Source organism: Haliotis rubra, unplaced genomic scaffold (assembly GCF_003918875.1).
Source record: "Haliotis rubra isolate DU_JTF1 unplaced genomic scaffold, ASM391887v1 Scf446, whole genome shotgun sequence".
Taxonomy (NCBI): domain Eukaryota; kingdom Metazoa; phylum Mollusca; class Gastropoda; order Lepetellida; family Haliotidae; genus Haliotis; species Haliotis rubra.
This window is the reverse complement of record NW_025767131.1, coordinates 870,001-888,715: the sequence shown is the minus strand read 5'-3', so window position 1 is coordinate 888,715 and position 18,715 is coordinate 870,001. Positions and strand designations below refer to the sequence as shown.

The following is an 18,715-nucleotide window of genomic DNA, read 5'->3' as shown; positions in this document are numbered from 1 at the left end:
CAAAGGATAAAACAATTAAGGACTTTTTAGTAATGCTTTTTATCATTTGATATTATGCTTTGTAAAAGAGATAGAACAACTTAATATATCTGTAGGCGTACGTATATGAATGCTCATAGGCGTGTGTAAGTGCATTTAGTTTGAATGTCCGTGCTAAACCTAGTATGCATGACCTATGCGTCACTGTGAACAAATATTGGTACTAGTATGTACGTACCTAAATGTTTTTTAACACATATAGATGTTTAAATGTTTTAGACATTCAGGTACGTACATGTGTGTCTTTGTGTGTGTGTGTGTGTGTGTGTGTGTTTGTAACAGCAAGATTCGAGGTAAGAATGAATATTCCTTATTTCTTAAACTTGCATTAAATACTTATGGACAATGAAATATGTTAAAAATATGCCTCTCAATTCCGTTGATTTGGGTAATCACTTTGCATATATTGCTTGGCTACATACTGCATTGTGCGTGCATGTTTGTAACAAGAAGACGCGGGGGTGAGAATGAATATTCTTTATTTCAACCATACAATGTGGGCATCGGTTCGTTTTCATCGGTTGATGAGCCTTGCACTGGTATTTCTTAAGATTCATACCAGTTCTCATGTTGATGCTTGCTTCGTGGCCTCCTCCGTTCTGTCCGCCAGATGATGGCGTTGACATTTGCTTCTTCAAGCTTTCACGACGAACATCGTCTATGTGCGTTCTGGCACTCGTTGTATGGTGAACTGACATTCTCCAGTACTGATCGGCTCAGTCTTGGTTTGTATCGTCCTACTTCTCCTCGTTTTGATTCTCTCATCTTCTGCTTGTTGTCTTCTTCCGAATCACATTTGGATTGTAGTAGCTGGCTTTGATCCTCTTTACTTTGAGGTGTTCGTTCATCTGGTCTCCGTAGAAAGCTGCGAAAAAGTAAAATGAAAACGTTTGAATATACTAGTAAGTTGCCTTCATTGAGAAAAGATTTATCGCTTTTTGAAATTCAATACATCAAACCTCACTATCATATCGTTACTATATATATTTGTTTTTGTTTTCACGTTAACATCTTTCGGCGATGAATTATGCAACTGAGCATCTGAAAACAAATGTAAGGGAACATACCTGGCAAATAAGTTTCTGCGCTGTTGGTTTGTGTTGATAGTTCCAGGCACAGTCTAGAAGTACTGATCCCTGACCTTGACCTCGGCATCTCTGTATGAACTCCACGCAGGCGGCCTGAAGGTCGGTGAATCCGAACTCGACAGCAGAACAAAGAAGTCCTGTAAACAAATTCAAAAATAGAGTTAGACGTGAACAATTGTCAAGGTATTGTGAATAGAATAACCAGTTATTTTATTACGCTTAAAGTGATGAGTAGAACACCAGGGCACTCACCTATCACGTTGCTAAGATCAATTCTAGCCTTCCCCGAGTGGACGAACTTGATGAATGCCTTGAAGTCCCCGGCTAGGTAGCCTGGGACGTTGATGAGGAGTCTCTGTGACAAGGGGGATTCCCTGACTTTCTTAATTTTTTTCGTCTTTGGAATGTCTTGCATCGATTGCTTTTGGTGCTTTAACACTAGCTGGTAGAGATATCTGAAATAAGATAAAATATTTTATAAATTGATAGAAATAACTTCATCCTAGGAATTATTTTCTTTTGGCTATGGAATTGTTCGGTGACATACATTTTTTGAAGACAGTAACGTAAGAACATGTCCAACCAAAACGTAAACGTTAAACAGATAAGGCAATACACGCATATAATTCACATTCAGTATTAATATGAGTGAGTGAGTTTAGTTTTACGTCGCACTCAGCAGTATTCCAACTACTAGTATATGGCGGTCTGTAACTAATCGAGTTTGGACCAGACAATCCAGTGATCAACAACGTGAGCATTGATCTACGCAATTGGGATATGATGGCATGTGCCAACCAAGCCAGCGAGCCTGACCACACGATCCCGTTAGTCGCCTCTTACGACAAGCAGGGGTTACTGAAGATCAATAATCTAACACGGACCTTCATGGGTTAAGTATTAATATGAATGTGCACTATTTGACTGCATTCGTGCATGTAAGAAAGAATCCAGCGTACCTGCTTCGCGTTGCCAATATGGCCTTGACTCCATAAACAGGAACCTTAGTTTTGCCCACAAGAAAAGTGACGTCACACATGTCAGGCATTTCCAGGATGAGGGCAAGGCTGTCCTGGAGTTCCCCTGTACTCTTGAACACCATTACACTCCTACAGTCGTTGTGGGGGTTGGTATTATGGCGACTCGAAGCTGGACGAAGGGTAGTGAAGCCGGAAACGACGTCAGGTAAGTTGGTGGGGCTCACGTCTTCATCCGAGCTCATGTCACTAGAGTCGTACCCAGATGAAGAGCTCTCAGCTGAAACCACAATGGATATTAATCATAAACATGTTACGAAAAATATGTCTATTTTCAGTCCTCAGTACATTTTTAATATAATGTCCAGATTACTTCAACTGATTTCATAGCGTGTGATCTCCAGAGTGAATGTTGTATACAAACTGTATTGCTGGACCCCGTCAATAATATTCTTGATTATCTAACGAGACAGGTCTTGATTTGTAAGAAAAAATAGATCACCTTCTAGTGATCATCACCTGATGAAATCGAAGGAGTTAGTGTTCGTTAAAATAAAGAACCCGGCATCCATAAATCTTCCCCGTCATCGGTTACCTAAAGAATAACCTGTTTGCAGGGTGAGTTTTGGATCTTACAAAATTAATTCTCTCTTGACAAGTGATCCGTAAAAATATCGCTACTAAACTATTAATATTTACACTAACATTTAGTTTCAGAAATATAGATAACTTATGTGAAAGCTATATTCTACTTAATGAAATCCAAGAACAATCTTCATCAAAACATAACAGTCCATTGTCGAGTTACGTTAGAAATGCTTTACTCATACAGATGTTGTTAAGAGATTCACATCCATGTTTTTGACAATTTTCGAAACACACATAACGGTAAACTCACCATCAACTTCGCCTTCATTGACCTGACATGTTTCGAATTCAAGGACGTCAGCGTCCAAGAGACACACACGAGAATCGTAACGGTTCATACTTTGTGTTTGGAATTATTGAGACTAAGCGTAAGACTAAGCTGTGTTATGTTCAGATCCGGGAGTGGAATGACCGTTTCTACTATCAGATGCATTATATAGCTGTACTAATAACAACAACCAATGTCAGTGTCATTCATAAATCAATGTTGACACGAAGGCTTCAACTTCACGCGCTGTGCTCATGCCACGTGCTTCCACGCCGAACGAATTGCCACCACGTGATCTGCTTATCGCAACACTTCATAGCTGAAGGTTGTTACGTGTCACAACACAGGCGTAATTAAGGATTAAGGCTCAGTGATTTGTTAGGTTTACGGATCTATGCCCTGAAAGGGGATTAACAGTTAAGTGGTTAATTATAGATGTGATTATCAGATTATTCGTGAGATTGATAGATTTATGAACAAAGCCGAAAGACCTGTTACATATTGCTCTTTTCAACATATTCTGAAGTAGCTGAAGGTCTTGTAATGGATGATTGTTATAACAACAGCGTTGTTACAATGTACGAAACACTGTGTAAATAGATAATAACTGTATATTTAAAATGATATCGCAATTACCAATTGCTGACGATAACGGTGTTAGCATCTACACCGAAACGTCGCATCTCCTGCAATAAAGAAGTTGTCAATGCATAAAATTTGTTCCTCTTCATCATTGCGCTTTATACATGCCAAATAAATCAGTTATCTCGTACAACGGTTCTACTTTAACATGGAGTATATATTGAAAGTATAAGGTGAGGTGAGGTGAAATTGGGTTTTACGTCGTGCTTGGGAATATTTCGCTCATATGACGACGTGCATGCGTGTGTATCAGTGGCTGCTTGTACTAGCTGGTTATATAGTGCTAGCCCACTGAGATACAATGCCGCAGTGAAGCATGAATATCCCACTCAGACACTCCGAGCCGACCAGTCCTTGTTGTACCCATTAATGCCGAGCGCCAGGCAGTGACCAACAAGTACCATATTTTAACGTCTTTTGATTGACGCGGTCGGGGATCGAACCCGCGATCTTCCGCTCCCCGGGCGGACGCTCTAACCGCTGCACCACGGAGGCGGTCGCATTGAAAGTATGACGCAACTGTATATGAATTATCTAGATTTCCCATTGTATGGACATTTCCTTTAATGACGAGAGCATATATCATGTTACGTTATTTGTTGTGAAGCATTATATTCTCACTTGGAGAAATATTATCGTATCTATTGGCTGTACTACACAACAAAGATTCATCTTAAAGTGCCAATGAATAAAGTGATTTAATATTGTGGCAACGACGTACATAACGTGTCATTATCTTTTGACACATAGTTGTGGAAGTAACACATTAGCGTTCTGTTTTAATACCATGTTGTTGCTCCTGTTAATAGTTTAAGAAGTTGAAGTTCTGTTTATATTTTAATGTTAAATAAACACGTACGCTTGAGGTCCCACGAGGCTAAAAGGCTTTTCGAATGAATGGGACACATGCACGAAATAATGATTTCTCATGTGTTATTTTTCGTGGAAAGTTTGAAAGTGATAAACATGTACATAGTATGATGGTCCTCCTGATAACTATAAATCAGTTGAAACCAGTTTTTCGCGAATACAAATAGGCCAGCTTGTTTACAGCAACAAACTGAAATGTCCATAACCAAATGAAGTTTGGTGGAACTGTTTTGTAAAAGGTTTTATCCGTTATGTGATGCAGTATATATTGATCTACAGTTTGATACGAGGCGCTTGATAACTAATACATAATTTCGTATTTCCTTTAGGAATAGTACACACTATTGTGTTGATAATAACTTTTCCATTGTATGTTCATATGCAATGTTATGAGCAGCAACTGTACAAATATATTGCACTAGTGAGAATGCCATTATATAGAGATGGTGACGTAACATATTAGTTGAATGGAGAAGGGTTATGAAAGATCTATCATTATATAACTAGAGATCGGTAGATTTACACGCCCTAAAACACCTTTAGACGATAGAATTTGTAAATGATGTGATGGCAATACGATTGAGGACGAAGTTCACTTTTTGGTCAGCTGTCCACTATATTCGGATTTACGATATGACTTGTGGAAAATTGTATTAAATATTAACCCTTTTTTCACTCTCTTGTCACCTTCTGACCAGGCTGCATTTATGCTAGGTAATGTTAAATTAATAAAACCTTAGCTGCATTAGTTACTAAATGTTTAACAGACGTAAACGCACTTTGTAGTCATGTAATTAAATATACCACACTCCACTGTTACTTATAGAATTGTGATATTCTATTCACTACTATCTGTTATTGGTAGAATGTAGTGGCTTGTGTCTCATAGGCCAGAAGTTATATTTTATATTAAGTGTCTAAGGTATAACATGTTACACACAAATAATAACACTCTTTCTTCTCCGTAACCATACGCAAACGCAGTTTGTAGTCATGTAATTAAATAAATATACCACACTCCATTGTTGCTTACAAAGCTGTGATATTTTATTTACTACTATCTGTTTTTAGATATAATATAATGCCTTGTGTCTCATAGTCCATATGGCCGGATGTTATATTTTATTGAATTTTATTTTTGTTTTATATATAACATGTGACACATAAATAAAAATATTTTCTTCTTCTATAACGTTTCAGACCAGTAGCGGGGCGGTGGAGTAGCCTAATGGTTAAAGCGTTGGCTCGTCACGCCGAAGACCCGGGTTCGAATCCCCACATGGGCACAATGTGTGAACCCTATTTCTGGTGTCCCCCGCCGTGATGTTGCTGGAATATTGCTAAAAGCGGCATAAAAACCAAACTCAGTCAGTCAGTCAGTCAGACCAGTAGCCGTCGAGGGTGTGTGATGCTGGTCTAGCAGCGTTATTTCTGGGATTAGAGTTTATAACAAAGATGGGGAGAAATCCTGGAATGATGCGGGTGTTTTTCGCAATGGTGAAACACGTTGGGTGTTGTCAACATTATAACATGTGTCACGGCTCGAACATGCACTTATGTGGCTGCTTATACAAGACCAGACAAATGCCAAGCTTACAGTGCTAGCTCACTCAGTTATGCTGCAGTGTAACATGGACACCCAGCTTAGACAATATACTGACTCAGAGTCCACCAGTCTTTATTTGATCCCAATAAATTGGAGCACCAGGCACGGTAACACAAAGTACCATATTGTATGTGACGAGATGGGGAATCACAAAACTGACCCTCCGCTGTTTACAAAATTCTAGATGTACATGTTATTGTAGATTGTACACTTCTGATATATCATTTAGCAATATATAACTATAATGTCGTGCCACTGAGTTAAATTAAACTGTTCCCAACATGTTTGATGAGTTCAGAAAACAGATTATATTTTGTCAAGCAATATTTAATTTACGTGTTTTCACCCAAACCTGCTATTCATTGAATAGAAAAAAAGGTGCTTGTCAGCTTTGGATGTCATTTAAAAGTGTACATAGGTGAATCTATTTCGATACAAGTCCATGTGGAGTGGCCCATGTATATGTTTGTATTTAGTTACGCTATTCAAGTCAAAGTTTACTGCTACAATGCTGCTATTACACAAATGTCTAAAACAAGCCATCTGTACTCAAACGTTTCGTAGTAGCTGTTTCAAATGAAAACAGTGCGCATCTGCCTAATTGCCTGGTCTTGTGTATTTATTTGGTTTGTGTACTTCCCCTAATGTAACCCGAGACCTCTCCATACGCTGTCCGATGTTTTCAAATAACTTCACACCATAAGGTTTGCACTGTGTTCCCGGTGTAACGACAGGCTTCATGATTCAGATGACTTAACTACGCTTCAGTCTGATTATCCAACATGTGTTTGTTGTGTGTTATGTCCATTGGATTAACCACATTGCTAGTTATATAGATGAAAGGAAATTAAAGTGAATTTGCTTTTATTTCAGTGTCGCGCGTATATAATCTTCAAAGCCGAACCATGGAGGTGTACAAGCAACTTTTCACACATGTAAAAACATATGCGAGCACTCAAACTTACAATACATGGTCATGGGTAATATCTAGGCCACACTTCCGCATTAATTAGAAAAAAATAAATCTGTTTTACAAATAAGAAAGAGAGAAAATATCTAATTGAATGATAAATATATGTTTGAGAGAATCATTACACTCAGGCTATCATTGTTTGCATCTCGATAATATGGTTGACAATTATCACTAAAATACAAGAATGAATGTTTAATATCTCCTTATTTCAATAGAAAAGTGTAAATTATAAATTTCTTCCATCCAATTTATGTACATATTATGCAGCTTGTATTTTAAGTATATCTACGTACGCTATGTTTATATTATTGTTTTCTGAATGTGTACTACTTGTTGATACAGATTCTGCGTTTCATTATTTTATAAGGTCGAGAATAAGCTATTAGATCTTAAAAGTAAAACCAATGCATATTAACTCCCCGTTTCGTGATAATTATCTGAGATTAGAATTTATGAATATGTTTAGTTGTTAGGCTTTGTGACTTTACCCTTTATACCAAAGGTATTCAACTGCATTAACATATACAATGTACCCATTCTATACACAGCACATTGTATAAGTACGTACTAATGTTCCAACAATAGCACATAAATAAAACATTGAACAGCTTTCGATTCATGCATGTGTTTGTCCCGTGTAACATTTCGATTCAAGTGGCCTCTTTTAATTAGCATGCTGAATGCAGCCCTTTTTTCCTTTTGCTATAAACCCAGTTTACAAATGCAAAGCTGTCACCAACAATCGTAAAGTAAATATTGTTCCTAAGCGCAGTTAGCCTGTATTTACCCCATAGTTTGCCTCAGGCGGAACAATAGTATATTGTACATGGTGTAACTGCCTGGTTCTGCGTTGGCCTTTTGTCTTGCCAAATCAATCACAGCTTCCTTAATCTGATACAAACAGTTTAATCAAGCATCTTTACACTAAATCCTTCTTCAAAGTGACGCAGTTCACACGAAGCTGGGTTGACTAATCTTAATCAAAACTAAACTCCCTCTCATTTACACCTATTGATTAGTTAATTATGTCAGTGTTTTCGTAACTGACAAGTGCTGGACAGAGGGTCAGTGTTCACGGGGTGGTCATTACTGTAATCACAAGAGCAACTGACATGAGAAAGGTGAAGCCTATGTGTCAACATAGGTGTTCTCTGGACAACGGTATTGTGGCACTGACATCTCCATCATAGTGTTGACACCCAGGGGTATATAACGGGCAAGTTACAACTGGTGGTCATTCGTTCTCTGACCTGCATTCATACTCTTTGGATTACCAACAAGACCAGGATATTATACTTATACAGAATTATATACAACAACCAGCAACATGAACCGATGCGATTCTCGTGTTCAACTGTTAGACTGTGACATCCTTGAGGAAGTGCATCAGTTAGAACTAGAAGGTAGGTCAGAAGTGATATGGTGGGGGAGAGCCGAAAATGACTTATAGATAAAATGACTACTGAAATATTCTGGAAATTGTATGTATTGTCCCCATTTTGTATTGTCTATTGTGCAATCGCATATTAAATAACCCTTGAATTATGAAGTAGTGATTAGTGTATGGGTTCGAATCCGGGATGTGGCACATCCATTTCTCTTTCTCTCCCCCCACCCCCTTCCCCCGCAAGAAAGCGATTTCCCTTTCCCAAACACACTTTTCTATTTAATTATTTAGTTTTAACTCCGGGACGTATATTAGAAAGGCCAGTACATTATTACAGATAGTAGTAGATATGACCTTATCTAATCATTCTATTTTCAGCTGAAAGTTCCTCTTCTGGGTATGATTCCAGCGAGTGTTCTGAGGATGACAACCCCTCTCGCTTCGCGGTGAAGCCGCCTCGCAACGCATCCTTACCTGCTACCCAAGGGGAGGTCATGGTATTGAAAAGTACCGGGGGGTCTGCATGACAGCCTTGCCCTCATTCTTGATATGCCTGAGATGTGTGACGTCACATTCCTGGTCGGGAGGAGGCATGTGCCTATCTATGGCGTCAAGGCTATTCTGGCTACAAGAAGCAGGTAAGGACCGATTACAGTAAGACAGTAGGTAAGCCTGGTGTCTGGTTCAAGTCTCAATTAAACAACCATAATAGGCCACAAAATGTATCCATCAGCTAATATCTAAATTGTCTCCTTTTCACACGAACAAAACCTCACAAGGTGCGACTTGTAAAGTAAACATTTCAATAGCAGGTTTCCAATACGCCTTGTCGGATGAAACAATAGAATGTAAAAGTGGTGATTTTTGCGAGAAAGATGGTCCATGAAATAATAAGTATACCCATAATCCCACACGTTCCCAAAACATGGATAACAGGAAAGGAAGCGTCGATTTATGTATTAACTGTGTTTGCGCTGCAAACTACAGCAGGTAGTTTTGTGTTTTGCAGGTGCTTGTATCAACTGATTCTTCACCACCAAAGGAAGGCGGAGGCCGAATCATCCAACAAGAAGTCAAAGAAAGGAAATCGTTCCCCCCTGCCCCAGAAGCTAATGATCGACGTGCAGGACTACTCTGTGGAGGATTTCAGGAAGTTCATCACATTCGTACACTCAGGAAAGGTCAAGATTGACATCAACAACGTAATCGGTAAGTCATGTAATAATATGAACCGACAATATGAATTGCCATTGAGTGTCAACAATTTTTAAATCCGGGACTACTTCTTCCAAGACATTCTGTACAAACGCATTGCTTTCCTCAGGTCTACTCTGCGCTTCTGTCGAATATGGATTCCCCGACCTTCAGACCGCCTGCACAAAGTTCATCCAAAGATCACAGGATCATGGTGAAGGCAAACACATTCTTGATTCAGCTTGGAACTATCAACACAAGAGGGTGTCCCAGAAACTCATCTGCAAGGTAAGCATCCCCCATCTATGCCTTTACACGGGCTAAAACAGATGTGAATGGAAATGTGAAGATCCGAACTTGTACATCTAATAATAAAGTACCCATATGGTTCATCCAAATAGGTAAACGCCCAGAGACTGTGATGACATTTAAATCCAAATATCTGTATGTTTTTTAAATGTGTAAAATTCATGATTATAGCAAACTAACGTGCACTGTCCCATCCAACTCGCAATATTTCGAATGTCCAAAATGAAATATTTATATATCATCTCTCTTTACTTTTTCAGCTCACAAGCCAACCAAAGGTGTTCAATTGATAATTAATGCATTCCACGACATGGGTGCCTTTGTTAGTCCAGGTAATACATACGTTGTGCGAGAGCAAGGACGACCCGAACCTGGATATGCGTACCCCTTCAAAACAAGGGATCAACATAGTGCTGCAAATATGTGATTACCCGCCGAAACGCGGGCATAGTGTGCTATTGGTCATTAGTGACCTCGTGACCTACTTCTACCCTGGACGTCAAAACGTCAACGAAGTTATCCACGGTGTATTGGAGGCTGGTATTACTAAGTAATATATATTACTATTACGTAAAAAGTAATGTATTTTAGTACATGTACATTTTTTTAAGCTCTGTGAGAGAATGTTGAACCAGATTATTTTTACATATATGTTATTAAAGTGCTATTCATATGATGGCGTCTTAGTACTGTTTTTGTTTATCATCACGTAATTTGTTGCTATACGCGCAAGTCTGAGCATGTTTGACCAAACATACACAAACGTTTCACAAAAGCATTGAAAGTCCTTGTGGCAAATAGATCCCCAGTACCCATCCTAGGAGACATGGAAGAGCCGTAGTACCCATCCTCTAAGAAAATCTCTAAAAGTAGGTTCCTTACTACCCATTCCTTCACAGAAGGTGGATTACCCAGCAGCCACACATGAAATAGGATACAATCCCAGGGAACAGCTCAGATCAGTGTAGTCAAACATGTCACGCCTATACGTAGTATCAGTCTAAACACGTGGCATTATTTTTAAACACACGTCTTTCGTGCCCGCTTGGACTGAGCTGTGAGTACACAACTGAAAACTACCACCAGCAAACATCTGTGAGCACATTTCTGAGAAATGATGTGTCATACGCGCACTTCAGTACGGCCTTTCTCGGAATTACAATGTGATATCCTTCTACTGGAAAACATTGCAGATCCTGTATATCTGGAGTCCTCGGGTGCACAAATGTAGTCCGGGTCATGCTGAAAGGGAGGTGGCTCCTTATGATTACAAATGAGGCTTCACATATGTGAGCTAATCTTGCTCCTGGTCTAGATTGTAGCAAGAGACTACTGTTAAATGTTTCTGTTACACATCACTTACAGTGAGTTAGTGATTATGGTTTTAAACTGCTGTTAGCAATAATCCAGCAATATCACGATGGGGGATAACAGAAATAGGCTTCATTCACTGCACCCATGTGGGGAATCGAACCCGGGTCTTCGGCGTGACGAGCGAAAGCTTTAACCTTAAGCCGGGGGATGTCTTTAAAAAGGTTATTCGGATTGGGAACGAGCTTTCCATTTCGGGACTCGGTTTCCGTGGCATTTGCAAGATCGTTAAATCACCTGTAACGTATGTTATATGGCATACTGGAATACAAATTCTAGTAATTCTTTCGCCGACTTTGTGTGCGAGCGATTAGATGTATTACAGTGGGTTCGAACCCCTGATGAGATTCATATCCGGGCCCCGCGAAATCACGCTACCGATATCCCTATACTTTGAACTTTAGAAAGAATATGTCATCCCAAATATAACATTTGTTTCTGTAAAGACATTATCTATCTAGTACACCACTTACGAGGAAAACAAACCACGGATAATTGACCACCGTCAAGCAGCCAGGACCTTTTTTATCCAAGGCTTGTTTAACTCGCTTGTTTAACTCGCGGAAAAAAACTCGCCGACAAGGACCCGGTTGTTATGGCAGTGATGTAATGTCGGTCTAGATATGTTTGTAGCTGAAGAGATGTCGTGTCTGATAACCTAACGGCGTAGATATCATAACTATATCAGAGTATAATTACATGCATTGAGAAGGGTGTGAGGAAAGACATATGACTGCCAGACAAATGCAACTTCCCTTTTCACTTTAACCTACTCGTGGTGTTTGTTCCTGGGAGTCTACTTTGTTTTGTCGGTAGTAAACTTGATATGTAACCAGTACGAAATGTAATGTAGATGGAATCTAACCTGTCCGACAGTTAGGATACAGTACAGAGAATCAAATCTGTCTAACAGCATGTGTAAAGTGATCTCACTTGTCCGACGGCTAGTGTACTGGGATCACACTTGTCTGACAGCTAATGTACAGGGATCTAACCTGTCTGACGGATAGTGGACAGGGATCTAACCTGTCTGACCGATAGTGTACAGGGATCTCTCTTGTCCGACCGATAGTGTACAGGGATCACACTTGTCTGACAGCTAATGTACAGGGATCTAACCTGTCTGACGGATAGTGTACAGTGATCTAACCTGTCTGACCGATAGTGTACAGAAATCTCACTTGTCCGGCCGATAGTGTACAGAAATCTCACTTGTCCGACCGATAGTGTACAGGGATCTAACTTGTCTGACAGCTGGTGTACAGGGATCTAACTTGTCTGACGGTTAGTGTACTGGGATCTCACTTATCTGACACCTGGTGAGGGGCGGTGGGGTAGCCTAGTGGTTGAAGCGTTGGCTCGTCACGCCGAAGATCCGGGTTCGAATCCCCACATGGGTACAATGTGAGAAGCCCGTTTGTTGTGTCCCCCGCCGTGATGTTGCTGGAATATTTCTAAAAGCGGCGTAAAACCAAACTATGTCACCTGGTGTACAGGGATCTCACTTGTCTGACAGCTAGTGTACAGGGATCTCACTTGTCTGGCAGCTAGTGTACAGGGATCTCACTTGTCTGACAGCTAGTGTACAGGGATCTCACTTGTCTGGCAGCTGGTGTACAGGGATCTAACCTGTCTGACAGCTGGTGTACAGGGATCTCACTTGTCTGACTGATAGTGTACAGGGATCTAACCTGTTCGACTGATAGTGTACAGTGATCTCACCTGTCTGACGGATAGTGGACAGGGCGCTAACTTGTCTGACCGATAGTGGACAGCGGTCTAACCTGTCTGATGGATAGTGGATAGGGAGCTAACCTGTCTGACGGATAGTGGAGAGCGGTCTCACTTGTCTGACAGCTAGTGTACAGGGATCTAACCTGTCTCAGAGCTAGTGTACAGGGATCTCACTTGTCTGACAGCTGGTGTACAGGGATCTAACCTGTCTGACAGCTGGTGTACAGGGATCTCACTTGTCTGACAGCTAGTGTACAGGGATATCACTTGTCTGACAGCTGGTGTACAGGGATCTCACTTGTCTGGCAGCTGGTGTACAGGGATATAACTTGTCTGACAGCTGGTGTACAGGCATCTCACTTGTCTGACAGCTGGTGGTTACAGGGATCTAACCTGTCTGACAGGTGGTGTACAGGGATCTCACTTGTCTGACAGCTAGTGTACAGGGATCTAACCTGTCAGACAGCTAGTGTACAGGGATCTCACTTGTCTGACAGCTGGTGTACAGGGATCTCACTTGTCTGACAGCTAGTGTACAGGGATCTCACTTGTCTGACAGCTAGTGTACAGGGATCTCACTTGTCTGACAGCTAGTGTACAGGGATCTCACTTGTCTGACAGCTAGTGTACAAGGATCTAACCTGTCTGACGGATTGTGGACAGGGATCCCACTTGTCTGAGAGCTAGTGTACAGGGATCTAACCTGTCTGACCGATAGTGTACAGGGATCTCACTTGTCCGACCGATAGTGTACAGGGATCGATAGTGTACAGGGATCTAACCTGTCCGACTGATAGTGTACAGGGATCTCACTTGTCTGACAGCTAGTGTACAGGGATCTCACTTGTCTGACAGCTGGTGTACAGGGATCTAACCTGTCTGACAGCTAGTGTACAGGGATCTCCCCTGTCTGACAGCTGGTGTACAGGGATCTCACTTGTCTGACAGCTAGTGTACAGGGATCTCCCCTGTCTGACAGCTGGTGTACAGGGATCTCACTTGTCTGACAGCTGGTGTACAGGGATCTCACTTGTCTGACAGCTGGTGTACAGGGATCTAACCTGTCTGACAGCTGGTGTACAGGGATCTAACCTGTCTGACAGCTAGTGTACAGGGATATCACTTGTCTGACAGCTGGTATACAGGGATCTAACCTGTCTGACAGCTGGTGTACAGGGATCTCACTTGTCTGACAGCTGGTATACAGGGATCTAACCTGTCTGACAGCTGGTGTAGAGGGATCTAACCTGTCTGACAGCTGGTGTACAGGGATCTCACTTGTCTGACAGCTAGTGTACAGGGATCTAACCTGTCTGACAGCTAGTGTACAGGGATCTCACTTGTCTGACAGCTAATTTACAGGGATCTAACCTGTCTGACAGCTGGTGTACAGGGATCTCACTTGTCTGACACATGGTGTACAGGGATCTAACCTGTCTGACAGCTAGTGTACAGGGATCTCACTTGTCTGACAGCTGGTGTACAGGGATCTCACTTGTCTGACAGCTAGTGTACAGAGATCTCACTTGTCTGACAGCTAGTGTACAGGGATCTCACTTGTATGACAGCTAGTGTACAAGGATCTAACCTGTCTGACGGATAGTGGACAGGGATCCCACTTGTCTGACAGCTAGTGTACAGGGATCTAACCTGTCTGACCGATAGTGTACAGGGATCTCACTTGTCTGACAGATAGTGGACAGGGATCGATAGTGTACAAGGATCTAACCTGTCTGACAGATAGTGTACAGGGATCTAACCTGTCCGACTGATAGTGTACATGGATCTAACCTGTCTGACGGATAGTGGACAGGGCGCTAACCTGTCTGACCGATAGTGGACAGCGGTCTAACCTGTCTGATGGATAGTGGATAGGGAGCTAACCTGTCTGACGGATAGTGGACAGCGGTCTCACTTGTCTGACAGCTAGTGTACAGGGATCTCACTTGTCTGACAGCTGGTGTACAGGGATCTCACAGCTTGTACAGGACAGCTGGTGTACAGGGATCTCACTTGTCTGACAGCTGGTGTACAGGGATCTCACTTGTCTGACAGCTGGTGTACAGGCATCTCACATGTCTGACAGCTGGTGTACAGGGATCTAACCTGTCTGACAGCTGGTGTACAGGGATCTCACTTGTCTGACAGCTGGTGTACAGGGATCTCACTTGTCTGACAGCTAGTGTACAGGGATATCACTTGTCTGACAGCTGGTGTACAGGGATCTCACTTGTCTGGCAGCTGGTGTACAGGGATATAACTTGTCTGACAGCTGGTGTACAGGCATCTCACTTGTCTGACAGCTGGTGTACAGGGATCTAACCTGTCTGACAGCTGGTGTACAGGGATCTCACAGCTGGTGTCACTGTCTGACAGCTAGTGTACAGGGATCTAACCTGTCTGACAGCTAGTGTACAGGGATCTCACTTGTCTGACAGCTGGTGTACAGGGATCTCACTTGTCTGACAGCTAGTGTACAGGGATCTCACTTGTCTGACAGCTGGTGTACAGGGATCTCACTTGTCTGACAGCTGGTGTACAGGGATCTCACTTGTCTGACAGCTGGTGTACAGGGATCTCACTTGTCTGACAGCTGGTGTACAGGGATCTCACTTGTCTGACAGCTGGTGTACAGGGATCTCACTTGTCTGCTGGTGTACAGGGATCTCACTTGTCTGACAGCTAGTGTACAGGGATCTCACTTGTCTGACAGTGTACAGTCTCACTTGTCTGACAGCAGTGTACAGGATCTCACTTGTCTGACCTGTCTGACGGTCTGACGGATAGTGGACAGGGATCCCACTTGTCTGACAGCTAGTGTACAGGGATATAACCTGTCTGACCGATAGTGTACGGGGATCTCACTTATCTGACCGATAGTGGACAGGGATCGATAGTGTACAGGGATCTAACCTGTCTGACTGATAGTGTACAGGGATCTAACCTGTCCGACTGATAGTGTACATGGATCTAACCTGTCTGACGGATAGTGGACAGGGCGCTAACCTGTCTGACCGATAGTGGACAGCGGTCTAACCTGTCTGATGGATAGTGGATAGGGACCTAACCTGTCTGACGGATAGTGGACAGCGGCCTTACTTGTCTGACGGATAGTGGACAGTGATCTTACTTGTCTGACAGCTAGTGTACAAGGATCTAACCTGTCTTACGGATAGTAGACAGGGATCCCACTTGTCTGACAGCTAATGTACAGGGATCTAACCTGTCTGACCGATAGTGTACAGGGATCTCACTTGTCCGACCGATAGTGTACAGGGATCGATAGTGTACAGGGATCTCACTTGTCTGACAGCTAATGTACAGGGATCTAACCTGTCCGACTGATAGTGTACAGCGATCTAACCTGTCTGACGAATAGTGGATAGGGAGCTCACCTGTCTGACGGATAGTGGACAGCGGTCTAACCTGTCTGACCGATAGTGGACAGGGATCTCACTTGTCTGACGGTTAGTGGACAGGGATCTAATCTGTCTGATGGATAGTGGACAGGGAGCCAACCTGTCTGACGGATAGTGGACAGTGATCTCACTTGTGTTAGTGTTAGTGTACAGGGAGCTAACCTGTCTGACAGATAGTGGACAGCGGTCTAACCTGTCTGATGGATAGTGGATAGGGAGCTAACCTGTCTGACGGATAGTGGACAGCGGTCTAACTTGTCTGACGGATAGTGGACAGGGATCTTACCTGTCTGGCAGCTAGTGTACAGGGATCTAACCTGTCTTACGGATGGTAGACAGGGATCCCACTTGTCTGACAGCTAATGTACAGGGATCTAACCTGTCTGACCGATAGTGTACAGGGATCTCACTTGTCCGACCGATAGTGTACAGGGATCGATAGTGTACAGGGATCGATAGTGTACAGGGATCTCACTTGTCTGACAGCTAATGTACAGGGATCTAACCTGTCCGACTGATAGTGTACAGCGATCTAACCTGTCTGACGGATAGTGGATAGGGAACTCACCTGTCTGACGGATAGTGGACAGCGGTCTAACCTGTCTGACCGATAGTGGACAGGGATCTCACTTGTCTGACGGATAGTGGACAGGGATCTAATCTGTCTGACCGATAGTGGACAGGGATCTAACTTGTCTGACGGATAGTGGACAGGGATCTAACCTGTCTGATGGATAGTGGACAGGGAGCCAACCTGTCTGACCGATAATGGACAGTGATCTCACTTGTGTTAGGGTTAGTGTACAGGGAGCTAACCTGTCTGACTGATAGTGGACAGGGAGCTAACCTGTCCGACGGATAGTGGACAGGGATCTCACCTGTCCGAAGTATTGTGTACAGAGAAATGATCTGCCAGAAAGGTAGTTTACAGTGACCGAGCCTGTTGTGCAGATAGTGTACAGGGAATCGTACCTGTCCGACGGATAATGGACAGGGATCTAACCTGACCGACGGGTAGTCTGCACGGAATCTAACCTGTTCGACAGCTAGTGTACAGGGAAGTCATCTGCCAGAAAGGTAGTGTACAGGGATCTAACCTGTTGTGCGGATATATAGTGTACAGAGGATCTAACCTGTCCGACTGATAGTGTACAGATGATCTAACCTGTCCGACGGCGAGTGGACAGGGATCTCACAGGGGATCAGTCCTGTCCTGTAGGTTGAGGGATTTGGGGTTTCTTACGCAAGAACACGTAACTTGTTGTTATTTAGACTTTGATGCATATCACTCCGGTCGCACATTCCCGGAGAACGATGTCACAGTCAGTGAGAATATTAATAATTAATCTCGCCTGATACAGTTCGTCAGTACAGAAGTACTGGAGATATATCGCGAATCACAGCCGTGCGGCAAGAGTACGAGGAATCTAGACACACTCAAAACTGTAGTTCTGGGAAACAGGCCTGGATCTGTTTGCAGTTCAAGAGATGTCGTGTCTGACAAACACTACGACGTAGATAGCATACCTATATCTGAGTATAATGACATGTCATGAGAAGGGTGTGGTGAAAAATACGTGACTGCCAGACAAATGCTACTTCCCTTTTCACTTTAACATGTTCGTGGTGTGTTCATGTGTAAATGTGATCGCTGTCATTAAGTGATTGATACAGTTAACAACGGTATTTACTTGCTGAACGACGATACTGTAGGCCAGCACACGAAAGTGCATACTACTGATAGAATATCTATGGTTCATGGGTAGTGTAGAGGAAATCTACTTCCTCTCATCGGTAGTAAACTGGAGTTTGTAATCAGTTCGAAATGTAGTGCAGCTGGAACCTGTCCGACAGTTAGTTTAGCCTAGTGGTTATAGTGTTCGCTCGTCACGCTGAAGACCCGGTTTCGATTCCCAACATGGGTACAATGTGTGAAGCCCATTTCTGGTATGTTCCCCCGCCGTGATATTGCTGGGACATTGCTAAAAGCGGCGTAAAACTAACTCACTCACTCCGGCCGCACATTCTCGGAGAACGATGTCACAATCAGTGATTATTATGATCTGGCCTGATACTATTGGTCACGTAGAAGTATTGGAGATATATCCTGATTCACAGCCATGCGGCAAGTGTACGAGGAATTTAAACACTCTCAATACCGTGGTTCTGGGAAGCCATCCTGGCTGATGA

The 18,715-nt window shown here is 42.6% G+C and overlaps 2 protein-coding genes across 2 annotated transcripts; one reads left to right on the top strand and one right to left on the bottom strand.

The window, feature by feature from the left end:
• Positions 1 to 1,332: 1,332 nt before the first annotated feature.
• LOC124289656 (serine-enriched protein-like) lies at positions 1,333 to 3,090 on the bottom strand. The gene is made up of 3 exons (XM_046726261.1): positions 3,003 to 3,090; positions 2,087 to 2,384; positions 1,333 to 1,582 (listed from the first exon to the last, which is right to left on the bottom strand). Exons 1-3 carry the CDS (start codon positions 3,088 to 3,090, stop codon positions 1,333 to 1,335), a joined length of 636 nt encoding a protein of 211 aa, XP_046582217.1.
• Positions 3,091 to 8,956: 5,866 nt separating this feature from the next.
• On the top strand, positions 8,957 to 10,631 carry LOC124289676 (serine-enriched protein-like). The gene is made up of 4 exons (XM_046726293.1): positions 8,957 to 9,136; positions 9,508 to 9,707; positions 9,823 to 9,980; positions 10,262 to 10,631. The coding sequence occupies exons 1-4, from the start codon at positions 9,048 to 9,050 to the stop codon at positions 10,289 to 10,291; spliced, it is 477 nt and encodes a 158-aa protein (XP_046582249.1). The 5' UTR covers positions 8,957 to 9,047; the 3' UTR covers positions 10,292 to 10,631.
• The last annotated feature ends 8,084 nt before the right edge of the window (positions 10,632 to 18,715 follow it).